The sequence below is a fragment of the Watersipora subatra genome, chromosome 9 (genome assembly GCF_963576615.1).
Source record: "Watersipora subatra chromosome 9, tzWatSuba1.1, whole genome shotgun sequence".
In the NCBI taxonomy this organism is placed as follows: Eukaryota; Metazoa; Bryozoa; class Gymnolaemata; order Cheilostomatida; family Watersiporidae; genus Watersipora; species Watersipora subatra.
In genome coordinates, this window is record NC_088716.1 from 36,259,038 (window position 1) to 36,272,673 (window position 13,636).

The 13,636-nt window shown below is 37.8% G+C and overlaps 1 protein-coding gene across 2 annotated transcripts in view; it reads left to right on the forward strand.

Moving 5' to 3' along the window:
- Window positions 1-13,636, forward strand: part of LOC137403671 (uncharacterized) — a 40,792-nt gene that overhangs the window by 19,656 nt on the left and 7,500 nt on the right. For both annotated transcript variants that reach the window (XM_068089668.1, XM_068089667.1), the window contains exon 2: window positions 11,661-12,093. In XM_068089668.1, coding sequence (XP_067945769.1) covers window positions 11,693-12,093 — 401 coding nt within the window. In that variant the 5' untranslated portion in view covers window positions 11,661-11,692. The remainder of the gene's footprint in view (window positions 1-11,660; window positions 12,094-13,636) is intronic.

The following is a 13,636-nucleotide window of genomic DNA, read 5'->3' on the forward strand; positions in this document are numbered from 1 at the left end:
TAATAAAAAAGAATAAAACTCTGAAATGCAGTTTTTTTTTAATTTGCATTGACACTACTTACCCCATGGCACTACTTACCTTGCTTTCCCCACTAGCATCACCTTCGTTAAGCCATTCGTCATTTTTAAAAACAGCCATTAATTTGTCAAGGAGATTCATACTTGTTTAAACCCTAAAACTATTAAAGAAAGCCAAGAAAAAGGCAGGAATAAACAACATTTGGTGACCCGAACGCAGCGCTATTATTGGTCATTGACATCAGGCCACAAAAGGAACTAGTGCCAAAGGCACACCAGCTGTCCATGAGCCATCACCCAAGGTAACCTAACCGCAAGAGTACCAATGCACCAGGCAGCCACAGGAGATTTAGGCAATTCCCACTAGGCTCTTCACACTCCCATCTAAATTTGTCAAATGTACTAAATTATTATGCTCTCATTTTTTTAAAAGTTCTGATTTATTTAATATATGATTTATAAAACCATCTAATTAACACACAATGATCATCTACTTTAACGTCAAAATCTACATTTATGCTTTAGCAATCACTAGTATTTTCTGGACCGGTTGTTTAAGCAATGCTGCAGGTGCCAGTTTTCTGCCCTTTTTCTCCAAGTTTTGGTTGGAAAGTCGTAGGATCATGTTGCCTACAAAACCATTATTTCCCTTTATAACAACTTCAATAACTGCCCATCTCCAGGTGTTCCAAGGTTGATTTTCTTTTAAAAGCATAACATCTCTCACCTTGACACTTTCTTTATCATCTAGCCATTTTTGTACCATTGGTCCAATTGTCCAATTAGCCCTTCTGTCCAATTATTGGTCATTGACATCAGGCCACAAAAGGAACTAGTGCCAAGGGCACACCAGCTGTCTATGAGTCATCACCGAAAGTAACCAGAGTGCATAAATACCAATACACTAGGCAGCCACAGGAGAGGGAGGCAATGCCCAATAGGCTTTTCACAATGAATGTTATTCAACAAATGACAGCAACACAAATGAGCTAGTTTTAAGGTTGTGATTTGTCTCAACAGTTCTACTACATTTCCCAAGCAAACCAGAAACCAACCCTCTACATGCAGAGCCTATGAATTACATCAACACACGAAAACTTTCAATTTCAATGCCGAACCTGTCTGATTGAGCACAGCTTAGTTGTGAGCACATTCAGTACTTGTCCTTCCAGGCCCTCTCCTGACAGTCCATGTCCTCTCTGATGACCACTCTCTCTACCAATTTGCTTCACCACCGCATCTTTCTCCGACACCAACTGTATCCCCTTCAAACAACAAGTAATCAGATGTCATAAAACTGTCCGTATTTAACTACACTACTTCAGTGCACACAAATTTAAATTAACTAACAATCAGCACATAGGTGAGAAAAGCTCAACTTACCTGTGTCAGATTCATCACTCGATGATGGGCCTTGTTGTTATCTGTTATTATGGTTTGACAATGATGCTTTCTTTGACACCGAAGCACTCTCTGAAAGCCAACATATAATATGTGAATCTTTAATTATTTTTCTGTTTACTGCTGTAGGCTTACTTGTCAATGTAGCTATAATCAACATTACTGCTTACCAAAAAAGTGACAATAAAAGTAGCTCACTTTGATCAGCCAAAAGCACTTCTTCATCTATAGTAATCACAAGCTTTAACGGAACTCATCACCTGAACTCATGATTATGGATGAGGCATTTAGTAGTCTCTAAGAATTCTGGCTTGCGGATCGTGATCATGTGACCTTGACTACATTGCTTTGAGCTTACATTGGAGTTGTTCTACATCATATCCAGCAACTACAAGCTCATGGTGAGCAACTAGTATGGCACCATAAGAAGTCTACTCTGTAAATATTATGTTGGTGAAAGAAAGCTAATACCTAATGGAATGTTCTCAATTAATAGCAAGAAAGCCTAATTAGCATAATTCACTCTTTATTCCTTTTTTACAATGTTAATGCATCTTACTTAACCATTTCCAGACAACTGTAAATGTGAACTCATAACATGTTCAAACTTTCGCGAAATTCTCCTAATACATGCACAAGCCAATTGCGGCCCATTGTCAAACAAGATGTTGATAAGATTTTTTGGTCCTTGAAGGATGTGTTACTGGTCTTAGGTAATTTACAGTCATTAGATTGTGAAGTCACCAATTTATAAGTCTAGATATGCACAAATACCTTAGTCATCGGTAAGATGCTGTAAAGTTGTCTCTTGCTTGTTTTTTACTTTCAAGCTATATTAATTAACTAAACTCATTTTTGTTTATTCTCCGAAGTCCAATGATCTCGGTCGCTATTTCCAGCTATTCTATTTAACTCATTTACATCTTTTCATGTTTTCCTGGTGTATATTATTGTACATAAGATTCTTCTGTTGAAGTTATATTGATTTCTTTTTTCTAAGATCTTTTTTTCTAAGCTTGAAAACAAGCCATGTTGCAGTCTATGAAGTTCATATGAAGTATCATGTGACCTCTTCTGAACTTTAGGGCCGGATGATCTTGATTGTGTGGTGTTTGCCTTTCTGCTCTCAAGTGTCCCAGTCTTCTTGTTTCCTCTACTATTCGCTCTTATGTTCTTTCCTATTTACCGCTCTCTTCCTTTTGTCTTTTATGGCTTGTTTTTGTACCCTCCTTTTTTATCATGTTTTCCTTTTGGCTGCCTTTATTCTGCTCCATTTTCTATTTCCTTTACTCTTTGTCTACATCTCTCTCTTTCTGCTCTTGTAAATTCTTGTCTTGATTCCAGTTATCTTCTTGTCAAGTTCTTTTCTCCATATTTTTCTTCCCTTCTATCTTTTTCTGCTTTTCTTTCTACTCTCCTGACTTTTTTGATCCATTTTGACGAGATTTGATTGTTTCCTACCACCAGGAAATTTTGTTGTTTGCCTGGACCTCAGCGGCGAAGTTTCAATGAATTTCATAACTATATGGCTGGTGTTTCTGTTAATTTTCTTACCTTCTTGAAATAGAAAATGTTGAGGAGGTCAGGAGTCTTGTTGCCATTCTGGTCATTGGTTACTGTTATAAGATGATTTAGCCCTTACACGGCCTATTTCTCCTCATCGATAGCAAGCAATGAAAAGTAAAAGGTGGCCAAAGCCCATCTGTCGTTTTTAGCAATCATTTTCAGTTTCAGCATCAGTTTTTAACAAAACCTCAGTTAATGTCGTGTTTGTACCTCACCTAAATCTTAACTCTAAGCATAACGGATATAAAATTTTCTGCCTGACAAATAGTATTTGAACCTTTTGCATGCAAATATTCTTCCTGAATGTTTTTATGTCATTGTTGTCAGTTGATGATTTAGAGGTGGACTCAATTGACCTGCCACATTGGCCCAATATTGTGCCGAAGCTGTGCATACTAGAGATGTTCCGATTCTAAATTCACCAGCTGATGCAGATACCGATCCGATATACCGAATCTTATTGAAAAATAATCTGATTCAGATACCGATTCAGGTCTTTTGTGTTGCATAGACAATTGTTCATTTTATTATAGAAAATATAAATATCAATGTATTTATTTGTTTGTATTTATCTATGGAAAAAAGAGATATATATATATATTCACATACTGACATACCGTGCATGTAGTAACAAAACAGTCCACGTTTCTTGTAGTTTGTAATTAATAATAGTAATTATTATTATTGTTTCTTCTATCACTATCAATGTAGCCAGTCGTACTGAAGAGGGACTCACATGCCACAGATGATGGCGCACAGGCTAAATACCGATAAACTGCGGGGTTATTTTGTACAATACAAACGATACATTGTATCGTCAGAATCAAGAGAGAGATAGATAACTTTATGCATCGTCTGCTTAAACTACTTTCATAATGCCAGTAAATAGAAATATTACACTGCATTCTTGTTTCCTTTGTTATCTTGTTGGTGATTGGCTGCAATAAATTTCATCGGTGTAATTGGGAAACACCACACTTTGCGATCACGTCCTGACTAAAGCAAAAAGGTTCCTCAGCTGTGTTGATGTTGATCAGGCTATAGACATGAAATACATAGTTTGGCAGGCCCGAATTCATTAGGTAATAGTAAGGAACTTGCAGCTGATGATCTTTATTAGTGTAGCAGGCTAGAATACTGTTTTCTGTTAAATAGATGATCTGTAAAAAGTATCTGAAGTTTCAGATTTTTTAAGAGAAGTTTGGCCGATATCGATTCAGATACTTAACACCCATATCGATACCGATTCCGATACCAAAATCGAGGCAGCTCTAGTGCATACTGCTGTCTGCAGATGAGACCATGGACAGATCTGGCTCATAATAGTCTAAGCTGGGTACATTGATTGTTATACTCGAACAACTTTGAATGCATCACTCCATTTAATTTTCTAGACGATTTATATGTTCTTGTTACATACTTAGCTAATGGGCACAGCAACTTGGGCCAAGTTGTTTATAGACATAGTAAGATATCCTACATGATTGAATAATGTGGCTAGTAGTCAATTGGATTAAGGAGTTTGTAGACAATTGAACTGTATTGTTGTACAACTGCATTTGCTTACTGTTTCTTGTATTGGCTCATGCATGTCTACACAGGGTTGGAAAAAACCACGGTTTTCATGAAAAAACCGATTAAACCAGGTTTTTTTGGTTTAAACCAGTTTTTATGGTTTATATAATTTGACCAAGGTTTTTGCAATTTCAAGTCTAATTAACATCACTTACTATAGCTACATGATTGAGTATTGAACATACATATGTGGAATCATCTGTTAAAGATGGTGCTGTGGGAGAAAAAAATTATTGTTATGAATTAAAATTGTTATGAGAAAAAAAGAGAAGACACATAGAAATTTCAGAATGAACCTTTAATCAAACATGAATGAAGAAATACAGAGCAGAAATCTTATCACATGAAGTGAATATATTACATACAGCTCTATGTATAAGTATGAATTTTAATCCCAGTGATTAATTGTGTGGTGATGAAGAGCAAAGCATGATGATCTACAATTGCTAAAAATGAAGCAAAAGATTTGTAAATCCATAAGGTTAGTAGTAGATACAATATGTGACCAAATATGTACTTAGGTATTGGTCATACGATAAATAAATGCAAGTTTTCCAGCTTTCTCTGTGCCCAGTCTCTTTCTGAATTTTGAATGGACAAACCCAAATGTTGAGAATATCCGCTCAATGCTAGCACTAGAGTTTACTGCTGTTAGCAGGGTTTCTATCATGTCCAATACTGGGGCTAGCAGTTGGCGAATTGATTTCCACCACATGAGTGAGGCTACAGATTCCACAGTCTGTGAGGCAAAACAGAATGTCAAGAAGGACTCCTTTTCACTCTGGTATTCGAGTACGCTGGATACACAAGTGGGAAAATCATGACTGCATAGATCGAGTGCCGAATTGAACTCTGATCTTGAGAGTTGGGCCTCTGTATACTTTGGTGTTAATAGGTTAGCAAGGTAGATGTACGCTTTGATATTTGTGTTCTTGCATTTCTTGAAGTAAGCAGTTTTAGCGCTTGATAATACGAACAACACCTGGTCTTCTAGATTTTTCCAAATTTCACTTGCATCACCTATTGTGCAATTAGCCATCTGCTATTGTACAATTAGCCATCTGCATCCTGTTCAACGCTTTTGCAATAGGTTGCAGTTTAGTTAACACTTTCAAGGCTACCTGACTATTACATAACGCATCTCAGTCAGCTAGGCACTTTGCGTTACCAGTACAGTCATCTTTCTTGCTTCTACTACTATGTTCTATATATCATTTGAAAGCCGAAAGCCTCCTCTTTCCATTGGTACCAAAAGTTATACATCTGATACAGAAGTCTAATGCGCACAATCTGTATAACTCAAGTCCCAATTTGCACATGAATCTAGTGCGTATTTTATATGCTGGCAGAATGATATCAGTATGAATTTAGCTGTCTTCTTTTTTATATATACTGTGGAACACAAACTATAGTTACCACTTTTAGCAAAAGTACTGACACAATTTACAATAACATGGAAGACTACAGAATACAAGAAGAACACAGATGGTAGAAACATAGATGTAGAAGATGAAAATATTATTGGGTAAAACGGCTGTTAGAGCGATGATATGGATGGAAACAAGCTGCACACAGAGCCACTAAACACTCTTTACATAACCAAGAGGTTTCTTTTCTTGGCTTCTTCCTACCAGGACCTGTCTTAGATTAGCAGTGTGCACAACGAAGTGTAGGAAACTGCTTAGGTTTCTGTAGGCGGTATGCGGATAGGAAAGTGATCACCAGGTCGGTTCCTCACTGGTAATTAAGCCGCTGATAGTGAACACAGATTGCTAGAAAAAGCTAACTTACACCCAGAATTAGAAATTCGGTGCATTTTGTAGCAATTGATCAGGCCCATTTCAAAGAGCCAGAAAAACAGCTTTTTTCACCATTTCATCTGCTTGCATCTGAAAGGATAATAAGATGCCATCTGATCGTGCTTGTCTACACCTGCCTTGTTCTTGTTATAATATAACAAGATTGGCAGCATTATTATTATATAACAAGATTGGCCAGCATCAGTAGTCACATATCGTGACTACTGATGCTGACCAATCATGATTGCTGACCTGCTGACCAACGTTTCATGATTGCTATACGGAGGCCCTGAAGTGCTAGTATTGATCATGGCATCTTCATCCACAGTTGACAATGTGAATACATCTCAAATATCTTTCCACATAGTAGCCAGTATGTCTGCACACTGCTTGGCAACGCGTTCACCCTTTTTAAGCTTTTTACTTTTGAACTTTATTGGAAGGTGTTTACGATTTTTGTTTCTTGTACCAACAGGATAAAAACCCATCTCTCGTAGCCTCTTGAATATAACAGGTAACTGTAACGCCTATCCATGAACACCCTATGACTCTTGTTAGCAAATGAACTCAAGACACAAGTCAGCAGCGATTCTACCGTGTTATCACCAGTAGCTGTGTACACCTCCATGTTGCAGACAATGCCAATAGTGGATTCACATACACACTCTACTCTGAAGCCATACTTGTTAGGCTTATTCTTCATATTGTAAAGGACTGACTCCGTTAGCTGAGTCAGCTTTACTTCCTAACAGGGGGTGTAACCTGAACTCCTGGTATGCCTTATTCGAGGCCTGCCTGACGCGCCCAAGGGTAGTCAGGTCAGCCCACGAAAAGTACCTGGTAGTCAGGCTTACTCCAAAACCAATTTGGCCTGCCCTCTAGGTTCCTATATCAGGCTAGTCTAGATCCACTAGCAGCTCGCTCTAGGACCTGATCTCTTATGACATTGCATGCCAGATCAAGTCCAGTTTAAGCTGTGGATCAATCCCTAGTCCTATAGAGCCACCTTGGCAGTTCCGTCTGATGTTTAGAATGAGCCTGCTTCTGTAACCTTTTAGCCAACCAGGCAAGTGTCAATACAATCAGTTCTGCGAGTATAGTAGTTTATTATGATAGCTAAGAACATATGCGTACACAAAATGAAGTGATATCTAGCACACCAGTACAATTCGTGCACTGGCTTATATAGTGGCATTGCTCTGCCCACTATTTCACTTATGCCCATAAAAGGAATGCACCATATTACATAAGAGTATGCACGTATGATAAAAGATAAGATTGCATAATACAGGCAATTCGGGCAAGTCTGTAAGGTCAGGCAAGTTCTATAATTAATACGGATATAATAAGTATACACAGCAAACAATGGAGAGATAAGTCTCCGTTCTCCACAATATAAACCTTGAAATGCACTCTACCATGGAAAGTACAAACGGCTTCATCAACAAGGATACTTGCACCAGGCTTGTACGAAGAACTGAACTTGGATATCAAGTGGTCATAGAAAGTTTTGACTTTATACAAAGGGTCATGGTTAAGATCATCACTTCTGGCATAATTTTCATTGTCCTTTACATGTAGATGTAAAGATGTAAGGTGTAAGGTATCTCAGAATGCGCTTGAACTTGTCTCTACCCAAGCCAATAGCATTTGGAAATGTGGAATGCATGACAGCATTAGCGCTGAAGTAATAATCTATAGCAGGTTTTGGAACTAAGCACATGTGGATCACCATAGCAAAGAATTGGTACAGGTCATCAAAAGTGATAAGCTTCCATATCTTTCGGTCAGTGTCAGTAAGAGTTTGATTGGCATAACGGTTGATCTCACTTTTTAGTAGCTGGAAGAATGTGTGGTCATATATTGCACGAAAAGAATCTATTATTGAGCAGCCAGGAGCTAGCACTGAAGTGTTCAGACCGGAAGTGGAACCGTCAAACCTGTCCAACTGCCTTGGAGAAGGATCTACCCAAACAAACTCAGATGCTGCACCACCAGCATGCCCTCTAATGCTCCTGACACTATGTCCTGCATTACTCCTAGTACCATAGCTTCTACCATGAGCACGAAAACCTCTTCCTCTCCTAGTACTTACTGGACTCACACTTAGCAGAGCACACAGAATTTATTGAAAGTCTGCTTATAGATGACTCATGTAGATTGACATCAAGCATTTGCACAAGCAATAATTTTTCTCAACAAAGGAATCATGCAGGATCATAAATTTCACAATAAATACACAGTTGTGCTAACATACTATCAACAGTAGCAGATGCAGTAGGAGTAACAGGGTTAGCATTGTCATCAGATTCTGATAGCGCACCATCAAAATTATTCTCACTGTCCTGATCAAGAGTGACATCTCCAACTGTATACTCTATATAAGGGTATGCATATTGAGCAATCAGCACAAAGTAGCCTACACAGGTCTTCCAGCCAAATCTATCATGTTCATTCCAAGAGAAGCAAACAAGGTAGTAAAGAGTGCAAACACAGAGCGATATCATTTGCTGACAGTTTCATTCACATTCGCATTTATGTGTGTAATCTGTACAGGGATTTTGATCCATTTTGACGACTAAAATAAGGTTCTAACACATAAATCAAAACTAAAAATAGTTACCTTCATCACTGTCACTATCTGACTTGGTTTCACTCCCACTATCATTGATTATTTCCTGAAACACGTCCTCCATAGACCTACGCAATGTTTCTCGAGCAGTGGCCACTTTGGAAAAAATCGAGTGTCACAATACTGGGATTTCTGAAAGGCATTATGATTGTAGGAATCGCTGTACTGAGAGGAAACAGTTACAGGACCGAGACTAGAGGCTTTTAGTTTATGATTGGGCCAATTTCAATCTCATAGAAAATCTGTTTCGTAGCTATTTCGTAGGAAAACTATCATGTGACTCGATTGCGAGTATACTCGTCGGTAGGCAATGACGATGTAATGGATCGGATGAGTATGCTCGTCGCTAGCCTTCTAAGTGTTAAGTAATCTTCAGTTTCTTTTAAGGCTTAGATCGCTCATCTTATTGACTATATCTTTATCTAACTCTGAACGGTGGTTCTCACAGACAGTTTAAAGTGTGAACCAGTTATCTAGATACGCTTCAGGGTGTCAGCCAAGCTGTTCCATCTTACTTCGATCGGTATAGGCAAGTATTTGTCAGCAGCAGCTTTATACCAAGCAGAAGACAGCTGAATATTCCAAAAAGACTTCACTATTTTTAATACGCGCTTCTACACTGTTATTATCTCTAAATCCTTGGCTATTAGATTGAGAAAGTGGGCTCCACAACCATATGTTATTGGTGGAGATGTGGACTGGTCATTGTGTAGATGTCTCATATATTGGCCGCATTATCAGTAACAAATGACTTGACTTTAAAATTGAATTGTCTTTCAGTTTTAGCTATAGTGTTCTGGGCAAGTTCATGGAGGTGATTTGCATTGTGGGCATTTCCAGATGTATCGATGGTGAGAGTCAAATAAGTTTTTCCAGCTGAGTTGGTGACATTTACACATACAATTGGCTCACTGTGCACATTTGACTATTCATCTAAAGACATTCACAGCTTGATCAGCTAGCTGCTCTTTGCACTCATTCTCCATCTCCGCATGTACTTCATCTAACAGTCTGCTGCCTATTTCTTTACATGTAGGAAGGGTGTAACCTGGTCGAACTACATGTAGATTCATAAAGTGTTGGAATGTTGGATGCTCCACTATCCGGAATAAGCTGTTTGTAGCATAGATGAATTTAGCGAGCTAAAGCAAAAATAATATCTGATTGAATATTTTGACACATTCACTACTCATAAAAATTATTTTGTCTACAAAAAAATATGCATGTAGATATCAGTTCATCATTCTACATTTCCCAACACTTCTCAGGGCTAGCTTGAGATTAAAGGAACATTCAACCACTATATATGCAACAGAAATAGAAAATAGGTAACTGGTAAACATCAAAATAATGATGACTAGAAGTTATTGCTTTGTCAAGAATCTCTTTCTCATTCTTGGTAGTCTTGCGAATATATCCAGATATTGTGCGGTCTCTTCTTACTTGTAATTGGTTCTGGTGTAACGGCAGCAGCACTGCTCATACTGGCACAGGGTTGATAAGTTACTGTTGTACCAAGTGCTAGTGTTTGGAGCAGTGGCAGATGACTCAACTTGTATCACCTGAATACTAGCATCACCATCTGAATTGGTGTTGTCAGCTTTACATTACGACAGCACACTTATTACATTTTGCCTTAAAACCTTTGGATTCTGCAGTTCGAGTGAAAAACTGCCAAACAGGATCCTGTTTGCGAGGCATGTTGGAAATTCAAGGCACAACTTTAACTTTTCCAAACACAGAAAAATCTTGATAAACTGAATTCTAACAATCCAACTACTCCGGCATGTGCCTAATAAATGAAATACTAGTTTACAAACTTGAAGCTTTTTGTCCAAAAGGAATTTATTGTTTTAATTTCCAATTATAAGCAATCCTCTCTCACTGGCCAAACTTGAAAGTTTTCATTCATTATTAGAGACTATGATAGGAGTAGTCTCTTTACATGGTTTTCATATTTCATCAGTAAAGGGATCATCATATCGCTTGATAACAGAAATCAAAAATTAAATTCATTACTTCATTGTTCATGAGAGTTGTTTGCTAAGAGTTTGTCTTCATTGTTGTGCGAGGATTTCATTTAGTTGCAACTTGAGCTCTACTAGCGCCTTACTACTATGCGCCAACTGAACTTTCACAGCTGATAATTACATAGAATTGCATTTCTACCACACAGGAACCACTAGGTGCTTAAAATATTTGTTTTTCACACAAAAAATAATGAAAAACTATTAAAACTGGTTTTTCAGCTGGTTTAAACCGCTTGGTTTTAACCGAGCCAACCCCGCTTCTACATTTACCTCTTTTTGTCAAATCTACTTAGCTATTCGGGTCAAGATGAGCTTTGCGAGTCGAAGTTCTTTCCAGGTTGCTTATTTCACTCCACTCATCATAAGGCTTGTGCTCTGTTCATTTAGCATTCATACTCTATATTTCATCTTGTATGTTACAGTTGATGCTTTGCAGCAATATAAAATCAGTATGATTTACCATACCTATTTCCCATACAGCTATATTATTAGTTATTTTTAAGCTCCGAGTGTGACATCTCTAAGTAAGGTTATCAACTCTGACACAAGATTGCCTGACATTGTTTACATGACAGTATTCATTTGAAAATAATGGTTCACTTTTTATGATATTAAATGTGTCAGTTTATTTTGTTTCAGATATCTACCACTAATAGACCTTGACCTTAGACATGAGCTGTGTGATAAAAGTATTGCTAAGGAGAGGAGGGAATATGGTGCGATTCAACAAGACTTCCTATAATTATCTATCAACTATGAACAGTGATGCTCTCAATTGTATAAGGAGAAGTTGTATTACCTTGCAACAACAGTGTCACTGTAAGCAGACAGTTTCCCAACACTTAACCGAACTGCGTGGACATTTCAGCACGGAAAGTGACAAAAAAATAGGTGATCACCAGGAACACAGGCTAGCGATAGTCTTCACTTGCAAAGTTTGTAGTAATCGACAAACAAAAACATTCTCCAAAAAAGCGTATGAAGAGGGTGTGGTGATTGTGCAATGTGATGGCTGCAAGAACAGACATCTGATAGCTGATAATCTCAACTGGTTCACTGATGTGAAGGGACGGTAAGTTATCCAACTCATATAATAGCCAGCAATCGGGCTTTTGTATCTATACGTCTATTTCATTATCATCGTAATGCTGCCATTTTGAGCACTGATATCTCAAAACCTAGCCTAAAAAATCAGTTTAATTTCTTAACCTTAGCTTGAGGGGGTGCATAGCCTATCATCCTCTGATAAACATGAGGAGCCTGTTGGTCACCTGTGATGATCAAAAAATGCTGCAAAAATTGTTCACGCCATTTGGCAAGATTATGGGTCACATGATCAGATTATGACTAGATGATTAGACCAAACTGAAACGGAACTGTAAAGTAGCGAGCATCTATATTTGATATGGGTTTTTCGGTAAAACCCAAAGTGTTTGTCATAAACTAGTCCTACGAGACTTTTTATATTGAGCCTTTTATTGGCCTTTCATTTCACGCGATAACATCATGTGTCAAAACAATAACCACGTCGAGTTGAATACGTCATCAAAATAAGGGATTCCAACCTATGGCCGTATCTTTTTAACTGTTCGTTTTGGAGCTTTTAAGAGCTTGCAATAACATTTCTACATATTTTGAAGCTACAATACAACAGAGTAAGATATAATGAACCTTATGATACCAAACTGTAATGTGAATTTTGTTGCAAGTCAACCTTTAAGTTACTAGCTAAGTTACTCAAACTAGCCAATTCAGTAATTTTGCTATCGACTATTTAGCCAACTTAGCCAATGGCACTACATTACCTGCCACTGTTTGTAACTTAGCCAATGGCACTACATTACCTGCCACTGTTTGTAACTTAGCCAATGGCACTACATTACCTGCCACTGTTTGTAACTTAGCCAATGGCACTACATTACCTGCCACTGTTTGTAACTTAGCCAATGGCACTACATTACCTGCCACTGTTTGTAACTTAGCCAATGGCACTACATTACCTGCCACTGTTTGTAACTTAGCCAATGGCACTACATTACCTGCCACTGTTTGTAACTTAGCCAATGGCACTACATTACCTGCCACTGTTTGTAACTTAGCCAATGGCACTACATTACCTGCCACTGTTTGTAACTTAGCCAATGGCACTACATTACCTGCCACTGTTTGTAACTTAGCCAATGGCACTACATTACCTGCCACTGTTTGTAAGCTGTTTTTATTGCAACACCGGGCATTCATCTAATTGAAGATAAAATGTAAAAATATGAAAGATTCAAACAAAGGTATTAAAAAGCTAAATTATTTAAAACATTACATATTGTAAGTTAGATCAGCGCCGTACCTCTGTCAGCGCTTCTGCCTTTGTACAATCTGTCTCCTGTATCACAATAGCTTCACCTCCATTCGTCTGCCTCTAGTTTGAAGGCGGTGCTTGAGAGTTCCAAACTTTCTTATGAATTGTTATTTCAGTAATTTACTATATCACATTTATTTGTACATGTTTTTTTCAACAATTTATTTGCTTTTAATCTGATTTATTTGCTTTAATGTGATCTTGTCATTTAACAGGTTTCAACGGATTAAATAAAATTCTGTTTAATTTTCATGGAAAT